The sequence below is a fragment of the Cygnus olor genome, chromosome 19 (assembly GCF_009769625.2).
Source record: "Cygnus olor isolate bCygOlo1 chromosome 19, bCygOlo1.pri.v2, whole genome shotgun sequence".
NCBI classification, from domain to species: Eukaryota; Metazoa; Chordata; class Aves; order Anseriformes; family Anatidae; genus Cygnus; species Cygnus olor.
Window position 1 is genome coordinate 6,053,913 of NC_049187.1, and position 20,228 is coordinate 6,074,140.

The 20,228-nt window shown below is 48.3% G+C and overlaps 1 protein-coding gene and 2 long non-coding RNA genes across 10 annotated transcripts; 1 reads left to right on the forward strand and 2 right to left on the reverse strand.

Moving 5' to 3' along the window:
- The first annotated feature begins 138 nt into the window (after positions 1-138).
- Positions 139-17,949, forward strand: MIGA2 (mitoguardin 2). Of its 7 annotated transcripts, none has more exons than XM_040531119.1 (16): positions 139-306; positions 1,883-2,122; positions 2,762-2,957; positions 4,104-4,216; positions 6,414-6,531; positions 7,037-7,176; positions 8,404-8,521; positions 8,670-8,788; positions 9,380-9,495; positions 9,933-10,005; positions 10,359-10,445; positions 11,086-11,184; positions 11,693-11,827; positions 12,537-12,590; positions 13,332-13,448; positions 14,082-17,949. In XM_040531119.1, exons 2-16 carry the CDS (start codon positions 2,027-2,029, stop codon positions 14,280-14,282), a joined length of 1,782 nt encoding a protein of 593 aa, XP_040387053.1. In that variant the 5' UTR covers positions 139-306; positions 1,883-2,026; the 3' UTR covers positions 14,283-17,949. The 7 variants fall into 7 exon arrangements, with proteins under 7 accessions (XP_040387053.1, XP_040387050.1, XP_040387055.1 ...); XM_040531116.1 differs by having other exon boundaries at positions 144-306; positions 2,747-2,957; XM_040531121.1 differs by having other exon boundaries at positions 144-306; positions 8,688-8,788.
- Positions 5,989-6,406, reverse strand: LOC121057264. Its single transcript, XR_005813733.1, has 2 exons — positions 6,244-6,406; positions 5,989-6,154 (listed from the first exon to the last, which is right to left on the reverse strand). It is a non-coding gene; the product is annotated as an uncharacterized LOC121057264 (long non-coding RNA).
- Positions 6,488-20,112, reverse strand: LOC121057263. Of its 2 annotated transcripts, none has more exons than XR_005813732.1 (3): positions 19,943-20,112; positions 19,646-19,706; positions 6,488-6,573 (listed from the first exon to the last, which is right to left on the reverse strand). It is a non-coding gene; the product is annotated as an uncharacterized LOC121057263 (long non-coding RNA). The 2 variants fall into 2 exon arrangements; XR_005813731.1 differs by lacking the exon at positions 6,488-6,573 and adding an exon at positions 15,750-15,865.
- Positions 20,113-20,228: the final 116 nt, after the last annotated feature.

A 20,228-nucleotide genomic window follows, 5' to 3' on the forward strand; every position in this document is an offset into this window, starting at 1 on the left:
GAGCTGTCAGGCGCCGGCGAATGGGCGCCCGCCCCGCCCCTCGCCCCGCCCTCCGCTCGCCGCCGCAGCCTCCAGCCGGGTTTAAGGGAAGCGTTCCGATTGGTGCGCCGGTGGGCCGGGCGGCGCTCCGATTGGCTGAGGTGGGGGTGAGGGGGCGGGGTTTCGCCCTGCGGGCAGGGTAGGCTGCGGCGCGGGGGAAGGAGACGCTGCCCTTCCGCGGCCATGGCGCGCGGCGGCGGGGGGAACAGGGCGCGCAGGGGGGCAGCGCGCGCGGCCAACCACCCCCCTTCCCCCCCCCCCCCTGCGGTGAGTGGTGCGGGCCGGGCGGGCGGGGGTTGGGCAGGGCGGGCGGTACCACTGCGCTGCGCGGGGGGGGGGGAGAGGGGAGAGGGGAGAGGGGAGAGGGGAAAGGGGAAAGGGGAAAGGGGGAAGGGGAAAGGGGTATGGGGGTGTGTGGGGGGTGTGCGGGGGGGTATGGGGTAAGGGGGCTGGGGTATGGGGTAAGGGGTTGGTGCAGGGGGTTTAAGGGGATTTAAAGGGGTTGGTGCAGGGTTTTAGGGGGCTGGTGCAGGGGATTTAAGGGGGTTTAAGGGGGTTGGTGCAGGGTTTAAGGGGGATGCTGCAGGGGGTTTAAGGGGGTTTAAAGGCGCTGGTGCAGGGGGTAAGGGGGCTGCTGCAGGGGTGCAGGGTTTTAGGGGGCTGCTGCAGTGGTTCAGGCAGCTTGGGGAGCCCTGCTTGCAGAGCCCCAGCTCGCTGCGGTGCTGCTATGGGGCATCCCATGGGGATCCCCCAGCCTCATGGGGTGTAGGGCGTTGCTCAACGGTCCCATGTCCCCATGGGTTGCCAGTGCCGCCTTGCCCCGAGAGGCCAGGCTAAGCAGGGCTGTGCTATCCTTGGGGGCGATTCCCTTGGCATCTGGCTGCGTGCTCCCCCAGCCACTCAAGGATAGGAAGCCCCAGGGCTGATGCTGTCCCCAAAATTTCTCGCGCTTTGCTCACCTCCAGCCAAAACGCTGCGTTTAACCTTGTTCTGCGAGCTCGGCGCACGTGGCTGCTCCCTGGGGGTGCCTGCTGCTTTGAGACCCCTGCCAAACGGGGCTCCTGAGCGGGGCTGTGCCACCCCGGGGGCTGCGGGGTGCGAGGTTGCTGTGAGCGATGCGGTCAGGTAGACGCAGGGAGCTCTCACGTGGCTTTGGACCGCGGGATGGGTTCGTCGTGTCGGTGCGTGAAGACACCAGAGCCCCGCGGGCTGGAGCGCGGCTCTGTGTGGCTAAGGGCAGCGTCTCCGTCTTGCAGCAGAGGCAGCTCGCTGTAAAGGCTGGGTGAGCAGGCCCGAAGCGTTTATAACTTTGTGGCGTTTAAAAGACACCTCCCGCTTTGCAGTGCGTTCTTTTGTAGCTCTCTCCTTGACAAGAAGCATGTCCCTGCTTCCCAGCGCCCAGCAAAGCGCTGTGTAAACTCTGGCAGCTTTGAAGCCGCTTGGGGAAGCACCCTTTGGTTGGGAGTTCTTGAGCAGAGCTTTGATGCAGCCACAGAAACTGAGGGACAGCAGAGTTTTATCTGTTTATATATTTTTGTATGGGGACTGACAAAAAGTCCCTCCAACCATGTGCAGCCAATTCTGGGGCACGTGGAAATCTCTGGCACGGTTGCAGCTATTGAGTGCAAGGATGGCGCTGCTGCTTTAGAGTAGTTTGGGAATCTGCCCCTGTGCTTAGGAGAAGCAAAAGTTGCTGCTGTTGGTGAGGAGATGCTTTAAATCTCCTGGCTGTAGCAGCGTTGCTGCTCCGAGTGAGCTGATGTTGTTTGTGAAGTTCAGTACAAGGAGGGGCAGGTTGTGCGTGCCTTCACTTACCTCATTTTTTTTTTTCCTCTTTCTTCAGGAGGATTGCTGCACGAAGGCTGACCTCAGGACTCTGAGCCCAATGTCGGAGGAAAGCTGCGTTTCCCTGTGAGCGGCTCACGCAGCATCCAGAAGTACCCTTCCCACCTGATGCTCCCGGAGGTGCTGAGGTCCTCGTTCAGCCATGGCATTTAGAAGGACCGAGGGAATGTCCATCATCCAGGCCTTGGCAATGACCGTGGCAGAGATCCCTGTGTTTGTTTACACGACGTTTGGGCAGGTACAGCGAGCAGAAGAGGCTTTCCTGGGTGGTTCCTTGGGTTTTCTCTTTGAGGGTTGTCTGCAGAGAAAGAAGAACCTGCATTAGTTGAGTCTTTGCAGAGGCACGGTGGGGTGATGCTGGGGGAATGTGGCAGCTTGTAAGAGTTGCACAGAGGCCAGGGTAGTGGGGATGGATGTGGAGTAGGGAGAGAAGGGCTTCCAACATCCCTCTGTGACCTTGCCCTTTTTCAAAGGCACTAAAAAAATCTAGCTATCTTTAAAGATTATTAATATATTTCCTGCTTGTATTAATGCAACGCCTAGAGCAATAAAGTTCAGCTACACGCGAGGGTTTTGGGGCTCAACTTGGGTTATCTCAGATCTCATCTGCTGTGGGTTGCATGCAAATTTTGCAGCGTGCTTTGGTGATGAGAACCGAGACCAAGTTCTCCAGGTTTGATCCATGCTATGCAGCTTCCCTGCTGTTAGGTTGTGTAGCAGATAATGAGAGGGGTTCTGCGGCTGGGAGGGGGAATGCCAAGATACGTTTTGGGCACCTTATTTTTAACAACTGCTTAAAAGGAAAAAAGGGTGGCGGAATTGGTTTTTCATTGTTGCTCTTTCATATCTTTTGTGTTTAAAGTCTGTCTTCTCTCAGCTGCGGCTCTCCCCAGGCCTACGTAAGGTGCTGTTTGCTACAGCTCTCGGGACGGTTGCGTTGGCTCTTGCAGCTCATCAGCTGAAGCGGCGTCGGCGTCGAAAGAAGCAGATTGCTCCAGACAAGTGTGGCTTTAAGCCTGGAGGCATCACAGTGCCCATCCTGCCAACGAGAAGGGTCTCTTCTGTGAAGAAAGGTTGGTCTTGTAAAAAGGGGGAGTCCCCCAAACCCTGTAGTGAGGCAGCAAAGAGAACATTGCTAAAATAGCATCCAAAGAAAGAGGGTGTAAAGGTGGCAATGGGACCGGGGACATTCCTGGCAAGTGAGTGGGGAGGAAAGCAAAACAATTCGTGCAATGCGTTGATGTGGAGTGGGATTACAGAGCTGCAGCACCGTGCCGTGGACACGGGGTTACAGGAGGAACGGGAGAGACCCTGAGCTCAAAGCCCTTGTGTGGGGGGAAGCGACCCTGAGGTTTTCCCCAAGGCTTGTAGCTCCCATCCCCCTGCCCCAGAAGGACTGTGGAGCTGTTTCGCCACGCTTCCCTGATGATAACGGCCTGGGGCACGCCGTGACCTGGCTGTGTATTGGTTGCGGAGGTGCCGGCGTGATGCCTGGCCCGTGGGTGCTGCGTGCAGCCGCCTCTGCCAGGGCGGAGGGCGGAGCTGAGGGTGGCCTTGGCCAGGCTGGGGAGTTGGGAGCGTCCTTTCCATGCTGCTGGGGCTCCTGGACCTTGGGCAGCTTCACCTGCTTGTATTGATTTTTGGGGTATGACTGACCCAGCTCCTTGGCAGAGCACTGTGGGAATGAAGTGTTTGTGTTGTAAAACATGAAAATCCGTAAGTGTGCTTCGTAATGACCACGGGAGCACTGCTGGCAGCTGCTGCGTCCGTGCTCTGCCCAGCCTGGGGGAAGCTGGAGGAGTTTCTCCTTGCTGCTTTCCGTTTGTGCTCCCCTCCCGCCATCCAAGGCGGTGAATAAATATTCAATCCTCAGCCTCAGGCCCCCACTGATAGCAGATTTTTAATGTCTCAGAGGAAAATAGAGCACATAGGAGATCTATGACTCGTTCCTAGGTATTGGATGCTGCTTTGCCTAGCTGCAGTCACACTTCACAGGGTGCTGTTACCCTCCCTAATTCACAGCTGCAGTGAAACTGTTCTGCTTTGTACCAGGTTTTCCCGTGACTGCTGTAGTTTCTTATGTGGACCACACTTGCTGAAGTTTGCAGGGACCTCACAGCCAACAGTGCTTGCTGGGACAGGGGAGCGTGTCTCCATCTTCTGCAGTCACAGGCCAGCACATCTAAAACCCTGTTTTTGTGTGACCTTCCCAACTGCAGGGTACTCCAGCAAGAGAGTCCAGAGTCCCGGCAGCAAGAGCAATGACACGCTCAGCGGGATATCGTCCATCGAGCCCAGCAAACATTCCAGTTCCTCCCACAGCCTCGCCTCGGTAAGGGTCTTCTCAGATGGGCTGGGAGATGTGGGTGCACCTCCATGTAACGAGACCATCAGGTTCTTGGGCTTGTGCTGGCTGAGGGACGATGCCAAAACCTTTGGAGCAGACGAGGTTCAGTGTAATTGGAGGACAGGCTAAGATAGAACTGAGCAGCGATGGTCTGGAGTTGTCTGGGGCAGGCGTGCCCCTGAAATCAGAGCAGTGTCTTCCTGTAGCCAGGGGCACCCGAGGGTCTATCCCGTGTCTTCGGCCACTGAGGGGCCGCAGGAGGGACTTGTGTGGGATGTGGCTGTGATTCCTTGGGGCTCTCTGCCCCTCTATGGTGGAGATTTGGGTGGTCGAGCAGCTCTTGTGCCAGTGCAGCCCTCCTGCCTCCATACAGGCTGCTCACAGGTTGGTTGGTTCTTAAAACCAAGTGGACTACCACAACCAGGTAGCTCTGCTAATGAAACAGTGCAGGGTGAGAACACAGCTTAGCAGTTCTACCGCCTCCCAAGAACAGCCTCTAAATACAGGTAGTTCAGGCTTTACCAAGCAGAAGCCATCGCTGCTCATATCCACTTTTCTTGAGAGACCAGAGGCGGAAGCGCCGGGGAGTGTTCGTGCCTTCAAAGCCTGTTTTACATCCCCGTTGCTCAAAGCCTCGCACGCTCCTGCTGGAACAGCAGCTTCCTACACCACAAAGTCCCACAAAACACCTCTCGGCATCAGCAGTGGTGCTTGGTGTCTAGTTAGCGATGCTGGGGCAGGAAGGGGGAAAAATTCCCCCTTTGAAGGCAGCTGTCGGTCAGCCAACCCGTGCACTATGCAGGCATCGCTTTATTTTAGCGTGCTGTGACGATTCAAGCAGCAGAAAGTTGCCAAAAGCCGGCGCTGGCCGAAGTGTGTCTCCAGCAGGCGGCAGTGCTGACACGGCGCTGGGCGTGCAGCTTGCCCCGGTATTCCCCTGGGGTAACTGGCTGCGATGGGACGTGTCCTGTCGGTGCAGACCGTGCTGTGTCCAGCCCTGGCCTCCTCCCCTTCAGGGACTCGCATCCATTCACTTTCCCAGACCACTGTGGGAAAGGAGAAGCCGCAGGGTTTGTGCTGCTGAAGGCTGGTGCACTTGAGATAAACCACCTACATTCCTTTTTCCACTGCTGGTGCACGGGTGATCATATCCATGCAGAGAAATCCATTCCTGTACCCCCTTTATTGCGTGGGAAGGAGCTTCTGCCACGTTGTCCTCATTGCTTTTATGTTACTTGACGGGAAAACGGCACATCCTTCATCCTTCCTGCAGCTGCAGGTTCTCCCTGCTGCCCTGTCTGGCTTCCCAAGCGTTGTCATCTAGTAAATAAGTCAGCAGCAGCGAGTTACTGATTTGCAGGCCTGGATCTCAGCATGATTTATTGCCGTGCCACAGAGATGAATTGATGGAGGCAGGGCAAGAGCTCATCCACCAGCCACTTACTGTAGCTTTTTCTCTAGCATCAGGCTCCCATTTGGGCATCTTTCTCAAAGCCGTATGAAAAACACTATGAAAACACCGGTCACTGGCAGTACCTGAGCGCAGCACTTTGTTGTGTCAGACCTGAGAAGACATTCATGCACTAGGGTGAAATTTGAGAAAGCTGGCCGTTTGCATTGTGGATCTTGGTGTTCAGCCCTCCCACAAGAAGGTTTGGTTACAAGGAAAGCTGGAATTTCCCTTGGCCAAAGTCCTCCGCTGTATTTTTGCTGATAAACTGCTCCTTTTTCTCCTTTTTTTTTTTTTTTTTGTTGTTGTTGCTACCCCAGCTTCCAATGTTATTTTGTGCAGAAAGCTGGGGCTGACATGCCAGTTGCACCAAAACCCTTGTGCTGTTGTAGTGGTTCTTTGGAGCTTTCTCGGGCTGTCGCCTCCATCAGTGCTGTCCTACTTGTGCTCCCAGTTGCATACCTCACCGTTTCCTAAGGAAGCTTTGCTGTAAATTGGTGGGGAAGGTGTTTCCCATGACTTTTTGTCATGGTGCTGGGTGGGGAAGGGCAGGACTTCTCACCTCTCCTCTCAGCACCTTGCAGCTCTGGGCAGTTGATGGTGTGGTGTGAACCTAAGCAGGAGGTGGGTGGTAACTGCTGATAACTTCCCCTTCTGAGGCAAGGGGCTTAACCTCTCCAAGGCAATCAGCATTTCAACAGGCATTTGTTGCTCTCTGCTCCCTTCCTGCAGATGGTAGCAGTGAACTCTTCGAGTCCAACACCAGCAGCAGCAGGGCCGTGGGAGGCCCAGGCAATGGGGGACGCTGGAGCTGGGGGTGATTCCAGCGCAGAGAGCCTCTACGTGCAAGGTAAACGAGCACAAGGGGAACATCACCAGGTCGGGATTGTCCCTGCAAGAACAAATACACAGCGTGAAGTTACACAGAGCATCACCAGCATCATGTGGCTGCACCTTTGTGCTCTAATAGGCAGCGCTCTTCCATCCTCTACTTGAACTCAGTCACTTGGTAGTTACAAAATCCCACTTTCACATAAAGAAACTTTTCTTTTTTTTCTCAGTGAACAATTTACTTCCAAAATACTACTCATTGAGCATCAGGTTCATCTCGTGTGGAGAACAGCATTTTGAAAATAACATGATTGATATTTTAATCGGTTCGGGGATGTTCTTTTGAACCTCTATTCCAAATAAAACCATATTTTAAAGGGAAAGAAATAGGATGCATGTATCCTTTCTCATCAGCTGGGGAGAAGATTCCCGCTTTACTGGGTTATCTGAGCGAGCAGACTCAATGTATGGCTTTGTTCCTACGCAGCCCGAGTATCTCAGAGCTTGTTTGGTTGCATTGCCAGGCATGGAGCTGTTCGAGGAGGCCCTGCAGAAGTGGGAGCAGGCGCTGACCATCCGGCAGCGGGACAGTGCTAGCACTAGCACCCCCGTGCCCTGGGACAGCAAGAAGCACCAAGACACCCTGTCTGAGAGCATCCCAGAGGTAGGTCCCCCCGTTTCCCTTTTGTGTTTGGCAGCTGGGGAACACGCTGAAAGGCCAGCCAGGCTGCTAGGAGGAGTCATTACAGGATGGTGGAAGAAGAGCAAATCAAGGGCAGAGCTGGGTTAGACAATGTTTAAGAGCTGTCTATATTTTTGGCTTCCTTATGTAGCGTGAGTGGGCGAATTCTTATTTTTTCTTTTTTTTTCTTTCTAATAAGTCTCTCCCCCTCATTCTTCAGCTTTCTGCCCACCTTCCAGATCATGTCAGGCAATGTCATGCAAGTTCTTGAGCAGTAGAGACTGCAGGAGAAAAAGGCTGCGACAAACACAGCACCTGAGAGGAAGGAAGAAATAGCTTTTTGCCTGGCACTGTTGTGTCTAATTCTTTAATGTGCTGAAAGTGGAAATCTTGGTAGTCACTAGGACTTCCTAGGGAGCGCTGAGTAGAAGCAGGACCAGCTGCGTGTGTTAACGACTAAAGCCAAGTGGTAACTTGGTAGGAGCTAAGAATGTTCCCAGGCCCTGGTGTAGTACATGTATGGCCTTTTGTGGTGGATAAATTATCCAAATCAAATCTGGATTCTCTCCTTGCTGTCTCTTCTTGAACTGTCCTGTAGTGTTTCTACAACTGACTTAAACAGTTGATTCATTATCAAAATAGATTTTGTGCTTCTTGTTAATGCTTCTATCTACTGGGTGAGATACTCATGCAGACAAAGGGGCATGAAGGCAAGATGCTGTGTAAGTCTTATTTTTCTCCTCCTTTTTGTCTATCCACTCATGCTTACAGCAAACTTTGCTTATGCCCAGCACCTTAACCCAAGGACTCTTACTCTGTTATCCAGTTCTGGATACTCTGCTGTATTCAACACAGGTTTTCTGATGTGATTCCCTCTTGAAATTAGGCTAAAGTCACAAGTCAGGAGAATTAAGTGATCTGTAAAAACACCTGTTTTTCTGGATGGCAGGTTAAAGTTCTTTCCTCCACTTTTGTTTTTTTACCAGGAAAATGAAATTGTGAAGCTAAAAATGCCGGAGGGTTTGAATAGGCTGTATAGAAGCTTTCCTTCCCTTGCATTATTAGCTGTATTTTAGGATTAAGTTCTCTTTCATCATTTAATCTGCAAACTGTAAATCCTATTTGACTGAAAATTTCCTCCCGTGTTTGTGCTGTCAGTCTGTTCCTGCCCAGCTGACTAATTAAGTGTGCCATTTATGTATGTTCAAGGGGGAGTCCCAGAAAAGGGAGTTTGCAGAGAAGTTGGAGTCCCTCTTGCACCGAGCCTACCACCTCCAGGAAGAGTTTGGGTCTTCGCTTCCATCGGACAGCATGCTGCTGGATCTGGGTGAGCTCGCAGTTTCCTTTCTATGCTTTTGTCTTTTTCCATAAGCCAGGCGATGAAATGGTGACAGCACTTTTTGAGGGGTGGGCAGGTGGAAGAGAAAGCACAGTGGCTAAGAGGACTACTGGTCTGTAACCTCCAACGCATGCAGCTTCTTTCCCACATCCAGAGAAAACCTTAATGCTGCCACTGACGGATGGGTCGTTACGGCTTCGGACGGATGATGAGGACAGCTCCATTTCTGAGGACTCCTTCTTCTCTGCAGCAGAGGTGACTTCAGTTTCAGCTGTGGGTAGCAGACCAGCTGCTTGGAGGGGAGCCACAAAGACAGCGGGGTTAAACATATATTAGTAGAGGAAGATGATAAAACGTGGAGCTGGGTGGATATTAGGAAAAGATTTTTCATGAGGGGCATGGTGCAGCCCTCCCTGGGAAGGTCAGGGGATCTCATTCCTTGGAGGCTTTCAGGACTTCCCAGAACAAACCACATCTGACCTGATCTAGTGTGGGCAACAGTCCTACTCCAAGCGTGAAGTTGGCCTAGAGACCTCTGGGGGTCCTTTCCAACCAACATTTACATGTCATTTTCCAATCTACCTTAGAAAACATGCCACAACAGCTAGGAAAATACTGTAAATCTAACGTAATGTGGCTTGGTTGTGTAATTTTAGGGGATATTGAGCTGTCAGAGCTGAGGCAGCTTTGAAACTGTTGGGAAAAGAACTATCTGCGTGAAATAATTGGGACTAACAAAAGTTTCCCGGTTGAAGAAGGTAAATCGTGCTTGTGTGCAGTGTCTGGGTATTTGCAGGTATTAGAGATCGCTTGTTTTTTTTCCCATGCCTCTTGCCGCCTTTACAGCTCTTTGACTCCCTTCACTTTGAGGAAATACCATTCCATCTCTCAAAGCCAGTGGCGGCATATGAAGAAGCTCTGCAGTTAGTGAAAGAAGGGAAGGTTGCGTGCCGGACGCTGAGGTGAGTGCCATCTGGAGTTGTAGGTCCTGGTGTCACGGCCCCTTTGCACGTGAACATATTATTTGCTTTTGAGCAGCCCTATAACCAGAATAACCCTTTGGGGCAGGAAGCTTTTAGTATCTTTCCTGCTTCTTTGGACTTCCCAGGGAACTATCCCTAAATTTTTTGGACATGTATGGTAAGAAAGGGTAATTATCTCAGGAAATCAGTGATAAGAAGTGTAAATGTTCTTCATGGCTGGCTTGCACAGTCCTGTGCTGTAACAGCCTTAGCATGGGTGCTGTGGTCCTCCAAGGAGATGTACAAAGGGAATGCAGTTGTTACTTTCTCCTAGGCAGAGACTGGGATTTTTTTTTTTTTTTCAGAGGAGCATTGTTGTTAGGATCATGGATGCCAGGAGAACTGAAATTTATGCAGTCCTTCCCCTTTCCTTTTAGGACTGAGCTCCTCGGCTGCTACAGTGACCAGGATTTCCTTGCGAAGCTGCACTGCGTCAGGCAGGCCTTCCAGGTGAGAATGTTTCAGCGAGCGGCTTGAGGCTGGCCTTCCTTGTGGCTCCTGCATTCCCATAGTACATCTTTTCTGGCAGCGTGTTCTCCTGCATTCAAGCAGGAACGAAGTCTTTGCCCCTCTAGAGCAAGTAAAAGCAGAAACAGCCCAAGCTCCCCTTGCTTAACTTTTGTAATCCTGTCCTGATTGATTTCATTTGGAGGGGAAGAGCATCCCCTGGCCCCTGTGCCCAGCTTTGGTGGTGTTTACCTGGCCGCTTTGCTGTTTTAGTTCCGGGAAGTGAAAGTTTGGAAATTTCAGAGCTGCCCAGAAGCTGTCGCTCCCACTTACGGAGCCTTCTGTTCCCTTTGCAGGAGCTGCTGGAGGATGAAAGCAATCAGCTGTTTTTTGGGGAGGTTGGGAAGCAAATGGTGATAGGACTGATGACAAAGGCTGAAAAGGTAGGAAGCTTGACAGTGGCTCAGCTGCGTCTTGTGAACATGGGGATGCTTGTTGCTCCACCCCAACCCATAATTTTCCTAGTGTGTTGAAAGGGGAAAGCTTCATCTGTATGCTGGTGGCCACTGTGAGAAACAAAATGTCTGTTTTTAAGCGTTGTTTAACCAAATTCTCTTGAAAGAGGCTCTCTGCAGCTCCTGAACACAGTTTGACACACGTTATAGAGAGAGCAGAGGTTACAGAATGCATCAGAAGAATCAGAATGCACCATCAAGAAATACAGGAAAGGGAAATGATCATGAAACCTTTGCATCAACTGCATACCCATTCTCAGATCACCGACTTAGCCGCTGGTTATCCCCTAAAAAGGGAGTCACTTGCCCAGTGTTAGTCTCTTACTGGACTTGGTTTGTGTATAGGTGTCTCTAACCTCTTCTTTGAAGAGAGTTGAGCAACGTAAGTGTTTTAAGTCACAGCCTGGGGCTCTCTCTGCCTCCCAGAAATAAACCTTCTCTTTCCGCACAAAGCGTATGGGTGTTGCATGTGTTGATGTTTGTTAGTTCAAAGTAGTGGTCAGCCTTTGGGGTAACGTGCCTGCAGCTGCTTTACCTTCTGAAGTGTTTTGTTCCTCTGCTCTTCCAGAATCCCAAAGCTTTTCTGGAAAGCTACGAGGAGATGCTGCACTACGCGCTGAAGCCAGAGACCTGGCCAACCACCCAGCAGGAGCTGGAGGGAAGAGGGGTTGGTAAAGGCTTTCTCTCTAAAAGTTATAGATGAGCTGGAGAATAACAGCTGTGTAGGAACAGCCTGGGACTGAAAGAACTGCTGAAAATGTGACTCTTTTGGAATTGTTCATTGTGAAGGAGGGCAAGAGGAAAACTGGCTGGTGCGGTGTTAAACTTCATGGCAAACTTTCAGCAATGTCAGCATCACTGTGTTTAAAAAAAAAAAAAACAACAAACAAACAAAAAAAACAATCAAAACCCAAACATCTCTTTCTAGAGGGCACAAGCTAGTGTCTGTAGCTCCGTAAGGTTTGCTTGCCCTTTTGACTGGACTTTTTCTGGGCTCAGGAATAGCAAGCCTGTTGTCCAGCCCCTCTCTGGGATCAGGCCAGTGAACTGAACGAACCCAGTTCAATCCTTCTGTGTTGGTGGCAAAATTCAGTTCATTATATTTTATTGCTTCAAAGTTGCTTTTTTATTTTTTAAAGCCTGTTTCCTTTACACACTGTTCTGCTCTCTGACAGGTGGTGTGCATGAGCTTCTTTGATATTGTGCTGGACTTTATCCTCATGGATGCTTTTGAGGACCTGGAGAATCCACCCTCCTCCGTGCTGGCTGTGCTGCGCAACCGCTGGCTCTCCGACAGCTTTAAGGAGACGGTGCGTTACCCAGGCACTCCTCGTGCCCACTGCGAGACCACGCTGCCAAAGCTAGAAAAGGGCTGGCCTAGCTGAGCTACATCTTCTCTTTAGAAATACCACGCTTTCCTGAAACTCTAAACAACAGCCTTCTGGTACAAGTAAATTGTTTACAAGAAAGCTTTCCTTCTTTTGAAGGCATCTGGCTGCTTCCGATAAACTCTCTGCAGTGGCTGTTATCAGTGATGATATGGAGATGATAAAAGATGACAGTGTGCATCTTCGTGAATGAGAACGAGAGGATCAAAATGTAGGGAGAAACATGGGTGATGTTTGTCTTGCAGCTGGCCGGTCCTTCTGGGGGTACTTCAGCAGACACTGAGGCTCAAATAGCAGCGCTTTCCTCTAGTCCTGGCCACCAACTGCATGTATAGGACATCAGTTTTGTAGACAGAAGATGGCTGGGAGGCACCTTTCAACAGCTGTCTGCTTACTGTCTGCTTTCTGGGGCATTTGGCAGCTGTGCCAGATCGTATTAGCGATCTTCAGAAACACTTCTGCTTGTCTGGAGTGGACAAATCGGCCTCCAGTTCACATAGACTATTTAGCTCACTGTAGAGTTGTTGGCACAAGAGGGCCTGCTTTGATATTTTGATGGGAATGTGTTGGTAAACTGGTTTCTTCTGAAAAGTAATCCCAGCGAGTGATGGTCTCTCTCTGTTAATTGTAGGCCCTAGCAACTGCCTGTTGGTCAGTTCTGAAAGCAAAAAGGAGGCTTCTGATGGTAAGCAAAATGAGTTGAAAAGGAAATAACCTAATGCGTATGAAGCTGAAAAGCTATCGCCTAGATCTTGATGAAAGACAAAATAAATCTTAGTGGTATAAGAATGAACTGAACTGCGTCCTCTCCGATGCTTTGGAGTGCTGGGGTCCCGCTGTCGTTTCTTTGCTCCAGTGCAATGCCAGTGTTTCACCGTTCTGAGTTTATTCTCACTCTTCCTTAATGTGAGGATTCAAAAGACAGTGTTCCCTGTCTGGTGTCCCCTCTCCCCACTCAGTACCGTAGGAATGGTCACAGACACCAAGCAACAAGGGACCACTCTTGAGCTGCAGTTTCCCTGCTGGTGGTGCAGTGAGTGGCTCATGGCTTCCTGGCGCTGACCAGGGACTAGCTTCAGTGAGCGCTCTGGAAGCTGCATTGGTGTTGTCATGCAGAACCTCCATCTTAGGTATTTGCATGCCCTTGCCTGGCTTAGTTTGGAGATCATGAAGTGTTTATAAAGACTGCCTGGTGGCCGCCTGCTATTTATTTTTCTCCTGAAAGAGTAGTTTAGAAACATGAAAATAGAAAGCTCCAGTCCTCCTTCGAGGAACCTGAAACATAAATGTAGTTCTGCAGGAAGAGATGTTTTAGGCAGCTCTTTAGTTGCTGAAGCATAGCGCTTTTTGGCACAGAAACTGGTAGTTAATATGGAATAAGCTACTGATTCTGCCTGAGAACTGATTCCTCCCCTCCTTGTGACAGGTACCAGATGGCTTTATCTCTCATTTCTACTCCGTATCGGAGCATGTCAGTCCTGTTCTAGCCTTTGGTTTTCTGGGGCCCAAGCAGCAGCTCTCTGAAGTCTGTGGTTTCTTCAAGGTAAGGTGGCTTTTCTGTACCTGGTCTGTGTGGGAGTCCTGCAGGCTCTTGGCTTCAAGCTACAGCTGTGTGCTTTTGATGGCTGGCTTTGACTGACGTGGTATTAAGAAACTTGGCTCGGTACAAAAGCCTTCTAAAAAATGACTGGTTTTTGAGATGCAGATCACTGAATTCAGATTGATAGAATTCCCAATGTGGTTTACCATGACTGATAGCAAGAAAATGTGTGATGAGATCAATTTTATATAAATTGATAAATCAGTATTGGAAGAGATTAAGGGTGCATATGCGTATGTTGAGAGAATACATTGTCCAAGTACATGGTATCATAAGGGTTACATACTTGGTCTTAAAGCCCATGGATAAAATCATCAGAGGTGGATGCTGCATTCATTAAATGTTTGCATGGATATTGCCATGGACATCAGCATTCAAAATTTCAGGAGCTCTGCTGTCCTGTTTCAGAGGCAGGAGGGGAGTTAGCCACAAAAGTAATACCCAGCCGGAGGTCTGTTTGGATGCAGACACACAAAATTCCTTCTGGGGCTCTCTGCTTGCTGCCATCCAGGCAGGTGGTACTGGCAGGTGTGAGAGAAGCTCTCCTTACTGTAAGCCTTCCTCTTCTCTTTGCAGCACCAGATAGTGCAATATCTGAAGGACATGTTTGATTTCGACAACGTGAGGTACACGACGGTGCAGCTGCTGGCAGAAGACATCTTGCAGCTGTCGCGGCGGCGCAGTGAGATCCTCTTGGGATATCTGGGCACTGAGAGCTCCCCCGAGATGAACGGCACCCTTCCTGGTGAAAACGAGCCACTGAAGGAGCTCATCTGATGTCAGTCAGAGGAGGAAAATGGTTTTGTACAAGGACTCTTTTCCTCCCAGAGTTGGATAAAACTACCTGCAATGTTCAGTGGTGGCCACGAGACTATCTCAACACGCAGCAACCTGGTGGGACCTTCTCCTTTTTGTAGCCAGTACTGTTTGCTGGGATGGATCCAGGACCACTTGCCAGCTTATGGTTTGAATTTCTTCTTTGTTCCACCCTCCTTTTTATTATTATTTTTAATGTGTCATAACCCACGAACTGTCTGGGCTGAGATTTTTGCCCAAATATCATGAATAGGGCAACATACGTACCTGTGCTGCCTGTGTGTTATCTGGCAGATAGACGATCCCTGATGTTTATGATTGTGTGGGGTGCAGGAGCATCACTGGTAAATTCTCCACTTGACCTGTAGCTTCTCAAGGTTTATTCTGCTTTGGGATTTTTATTATAACTATTTCTCTGCTGTATTTCCACTGACATTACTGCTGATTTTACTTTACATATTTTAGCACATGTAATGTGAATAGCAAGGATTTTTCTTCCCAGGGAGGAAGAAATAGTTCTGTAAAGCACTGAAGTAAAATGCAGACTTCTGTAAGTGGCCTGAAGCTCTAAGGAAGTTGGTCTGTTCCCCTGCGTTGCTGTTCTTCACAGGCCAGGTGACTTGCTCTGTGCTGCGGTCATCTTTCCTTAGGAGGTTGCTGAGGTCTACGTTTGCCCTTAAGGCAAGCTAGCAGGAGGAGGGGGAGGACTTGCATCCTGCCTGTGCACGCACAAAGTCTTTAACATCCATCCAAGTGCCTTGCTGTATTTCAGAATTAGTCAGTAGCAGTTTTCACTGGGTAGGAGGTGCAGGGTGTGAAGTACACAAGCAGAGGGAACTGGTGTAGAACTGGTGTTCTGTGGTGCTCGTTCCTATTACGCACAAGGCAAGAAGACACACACAGCTGGATGTGATGTGCAGGTAGATGGGGATCTGGGATCAAGCTGCTAGAGAGAAAACAACTCTTATTTATTTTGTTTATCCTGAGAAACATAATATAGTTTTGGTTATATAGCAAATGCATGTGTATCTATGTCCTCGTAGCGCTGAGATGGGCTCTTCTCACACGATGTGATGCTGACAGCACAGCTGGCTCCTGAAGTCTGCCTGCTTTAGATCGTGTGCTGAATTAGATACCAGCAGCATCCGAGTATACTGGACTTGGAAGTCCTGGCTTTTGTGCAATGCTTGCAGAGATTTTCTGAGTCCTCTGTGATTGTAATGCCACAGAGGCTGCACCCTGGGCCTTCCTGTCCTTTGTCCTGTTTTAGTCCACGCGAGGCTCCAAATCCCAGGCTCAGAATGAGGAGGTATTCAGGAGGAAGAAAATGGGGACTTTGACAAAAACACGGACTTTGCTGGTTTTCTCCAGATTGATTGGTTATCCCTTGTGCTGTCCCAGATAAAAAGCACAAGTCTTATCTAGCCATATTTTTGTAAGGGGAAAAAAAACTGGAGTTTCCACAGGAGCGGAAATTCAGTGCATGGATTTGAAGAATACAATTTTCTTCTTCCTTCCTCTTCAGATGCCTAATGTGGATTCCGCTGGCAAATGTGGGAAGGAAGTAAGCAGGGAAAGAGTAAACAAGAGGATGTAAAAGGAGTAAATAATGCTCCTGGGATGCTTGCAAGAGGGCAAGTGCACAGCACATAACATCTGTTCTGTAAGCACATCAGACCAATGTGTCTTATGCTGACAACTAGGTTTAATGCAATAAACAAAGACAATGTTGAGGCAGAAAGGAGGAGCAGCTGAGCTGAGTGAGGCTGCGTGAAATAAATTGTTATGGGAAGGATTTAAGAGAGCAATTGGAACTAGGAAAGGTCTCTGAAGTGTCTGGCTTCTGGCAGCACGTAGTGAGAGAGGAAACAGAGGATGTTGCGTAAGCATGGCACACCTGTTATATGTAAACTGTGATTTGAAAGTATGCTCAATTCTGGAAGCAAGTTACTTTGCCAAAAGTATTTCATAGTGCTTTGTGCTCTTGTATGGCAGGTTTATTAGGAAGAGAAACTTCAGCAGCTTTGTATAGTGGTTAAAAAGATGCTAAAATGTGAAGATTGATATAATAAGATGGGTTGTAATTCTAAACAATCAGGGCTGTTCACTTCAGATTTTTAGTGTTGTTTTATGTGTATTTATTTAGTACTTTGGGTGTCTTTAGGCCTCGGTGCTTGGGGCAGCCTGCCCACTTCGTGTACGGCCGAGGATGGTGATGGCTGCCTCCGGTCTTTTTGCATCATCACAGGAGAGGATGCTAAAACAGGGTCCTCGTGAAGCAAATGCTAACGTGCATTGTAGCTTTTTAAATTAAAACTGTAAATTCCTAATCAATGAAATGGAAGACAATTGTATTACAGTTTTATTCTTTCCCTCAGCCCTTATTCCACATGGGGTGTACTGCCCTTCCAGTGAAGGTAAAGATGGATGTTCCCCAAGAACATCTGCAGCTTTTTGTAGCCCCTTCCACGCACCGTTACCAACTTGTTCCTGCACAAGCCATGGATGTCTGCTGAGACAAACTGACTTGCTATTTCTTGGGGACAACGTTAAACTTCTCTATGCTGCCCATTCCTGTTTGATTACTGCGCTTTCTCACTCCCCAATCCCACTCTAGCTTGAAAGGAAAAGCAAAAGAAAGATGCTTTAGCCTCTAGAGGGTACTGTTGAGATCAGCGGGTTCAGAGGAGATATTCCTGTGCAAGAAGCTCTCTGACCTTAGAGGTATTGGTCTGTCTCCCGCTGCCTTCAGCTCCTTTTGGATGTGAACTCGAGCAGGGGTTTGGGCTGCTCCCACTAATCCCTTCCAGAGCTGTGCTTGGCTGAAATGGCAACCAACTCATCTGCTTTGCAGGGCAGAGTAAAATGTTAGGACTGAGCAACTGTTTCCTCTCCAGCTTAGTCAGGGGACACTAGAAAATCTTTTTTTCCTCACATATTGTGCTTAACAAAGGAACTACTTCAGTATTAGCAGCAGATGAGATGTATTTGGATAGATCTCAAGAGATAAGATATTTGCTACTTTCATAATGAACCCTTATTCTCAAGGGGTTAAATCATGCTGGGCTGACACTTGTGAGATTTTAACATTGATGGGGATTTGAAATGGCTTACCAGCTATGAAATAAAACCCTTCACTAGTTTCTGATGCTTAAACAGAACTTCAAATATGCATGACTTTCATTTTTATGTGGAGGTTGCTGTAACAAGCTTCACTAGTGGTTAAAGTACATACTCAGTACTTCAGTATGTATGCAGAGACTATACCACATGGCTCTAGGAGGGTCTCTATAATCTTTAAAGCCAAAATATATTAATAAAAAAAAAAAAGAGGAAAAGTCTGCCTTCTTGTATCTACAAGACCAGCGTGGCTGTGAAAAGCATGACTTGTGCTGTCTTATACAAGGATGTGGGAAAGTAGGATTTTATTTACCCCTCTTCGGTTGAACATTCCTCTGCCATATCAAACTAATGAATGTAAACTTGTGCCTATTTTTTTCTTGATTTCCTAAGGGTGTACAAATCTATTTGTGTTTTGCTTCTTTCTTCATCTTTGCAGCTATTTCTTTTAATACCTCTAATCTTAGGATGTGGGCATTACAAGCAAAATAAAACTTTCCTTCACGACCATGGGTTTTGTTTTTAAACTTTCTGGTGAAACGTGCTAGCAACTTGGTATTTGGTTTCCAATATAGGTTGCAGTTGTGGTGACACCTCTCATGCTAGAGTGATGGTTTAAAGAAGGTTCCTTTGTCCTAGACTCAAAATTCTAAACTTATAGCAAGTAAATTTTAAGGTTGTTTTTTTTTTTTTTATGAGGAGTCTTCCTGGTTCTACAGCAGACAAGTCCTGAGATTAAGCAAGCTATAAACAAAACAAGACAACTCATTGTACTTTAAGCAGTGGTTGAAAACTCTGGGGTTTCACTCTTTCATATTTTTTTTTTCCCTTGGTGGTTTGACTGTGTTTGGGTGTGGTGTGGGTAGGCTAGCAGGCTGCAATAAAGTGATAACAGAAATCCCAGTAAGGAACAGAATCTATTAAACATTGTCCAAGTTCTTATAGTAGTATACTTACCAGCCTCCCAGACTATGTGAAATAAACATAGAGTAAAGACTGGGCTGATATCAGAGATGCTTATCTGCTGAGCAATGCAGGAAACGCATCTTACTCTTCTGAAACAATTACAATATGTAAATACTTTCCTTTTCAACTGATACAGAAACCCGATTAAATCTGATTAAGTTGTTTGCTTCCACAGTGATTAAAATTTCATCCATACACTTAAAAAAAAAATAAAAAATTAAGCTTCAGTTAGTGTTAATGCAAGCCTGTCGTGAACTGTGATATATGCAAATAAAATGTTCCTGAATAGGAAAATTTTTGTCTCGTGCCCCACCCAGAACATTAGTTGAAGGAGTTAAAAAGGAGTTTATCTTGGTTTCCATGGTGTCAGACTGTATACTCATTACATCTTCAGAGCAGCTTTCAGCTTTCTTATGCTGAAGGAACAGAGCAAAGGCTGCTCCGTGTATTGACACTTTCTTCTTATCTTCAGGAAGGAGTGGGTGAATATAGCAATGAAGCCCACAATTTTCAGTACTTGTCATGGTACATAGATCAAATGTAATCCACTCTGCCAGCATAACTCTATATTCAACAGCTCAGAAAGGAGGAGACTTATTTAACTTGAATAATGAAAGCAGTAAATCACTCATGCTACCTTATATCACTCTTCTGAAATGAACTGAACTTCTGCAGTAAATATTTTCTTTCCCAATAGAAAGACTTTAATGCTGTTTTCCTTGAAATGCCAAGAAGAGTGTCAATTTTGAAAAGGCTTTTAAGTTAACTGGACATAATTGTAATTACTACCTGAAAACTGGTGTATTATGACCGCAGGAAAAGGTGTGCTTCATCACTTCTGTTATCAATTCTGAAATCTTAACTCTAAGGTGAATATGTTAAGGGATAGAAATCCTAGTGTGTATGCTATCCTGAGATACAAAAACCAAACCCCTGTCCCTTACTTAAGTTTATTACTTCCTGCACAGCTTCTGCATACTTTTTTTTTTTTAAACTCGATTTAATTTTGGTGGTTTGCTCTGGAGATATTTGCCTTCTAGGGGCTTTTCTGTGTAATTCTGTGTGCTTGCGTACACAGCTTTTGGAGTGCTGCACTTCTTGTGTTCTGCTTTTTGCTCAGGCTCCCTAGGTAAGTATTACTTTCTGCGGTCAAATAGGGAAACGTGTATTTAGATTTGGGCTTCAGAGTGGGTATTTTCAGTAGTCAAAGGTGGGAGGACTGGAAACAGAAGTATTACCTGAACTAGCTGTTACCGGGCTTCTGCTGGACTTACAGGACAGGCGCAGTATCTGCAGCAGCTGTTTTAGCGAGTGAATCTGTGAGGATTTTATTTCATGGTTTAGTTTCGTGCACGTGTGTTCACCCAGGAGCTGCTGCTCGTTTACAGAGCTCTACAGGAGCCGTGGCTCTGACCACCCCCCTTCTTTCCAGCCCCCACCTTTCCAGCAGCGCTTTGCTTTATCCCCTGCCCTCCTGTGAGGACAGAACCGTTACGCTCAGCTATCGCAACAGCCCTGTAAAAACGAACCGTTACCTTTTAAAAACTTATCTTTTCCCCACCGTAGAGAGGAGGGCGATTTGTCTCTTATTTGTTGGCCGGTTCCTGGTGGCAGGCGACCCAGGTGAGGCAGCGGCCCCTCACCGTGCCAGCCCCAGCCCACCCTGCCCCAAGCCCTCACGCGGCGGCGGCCATTTTGGGCGCCCCCCGAGCCCCTTCCTCAGCCCCCCGCCATCCCCCCAGCACAGCAGCCCATTGGCTAAGAGCAGGCGGCAACGACAGCCGCTGATTGGCTAATCTGCATCGCTCCCTCGCCCAATGA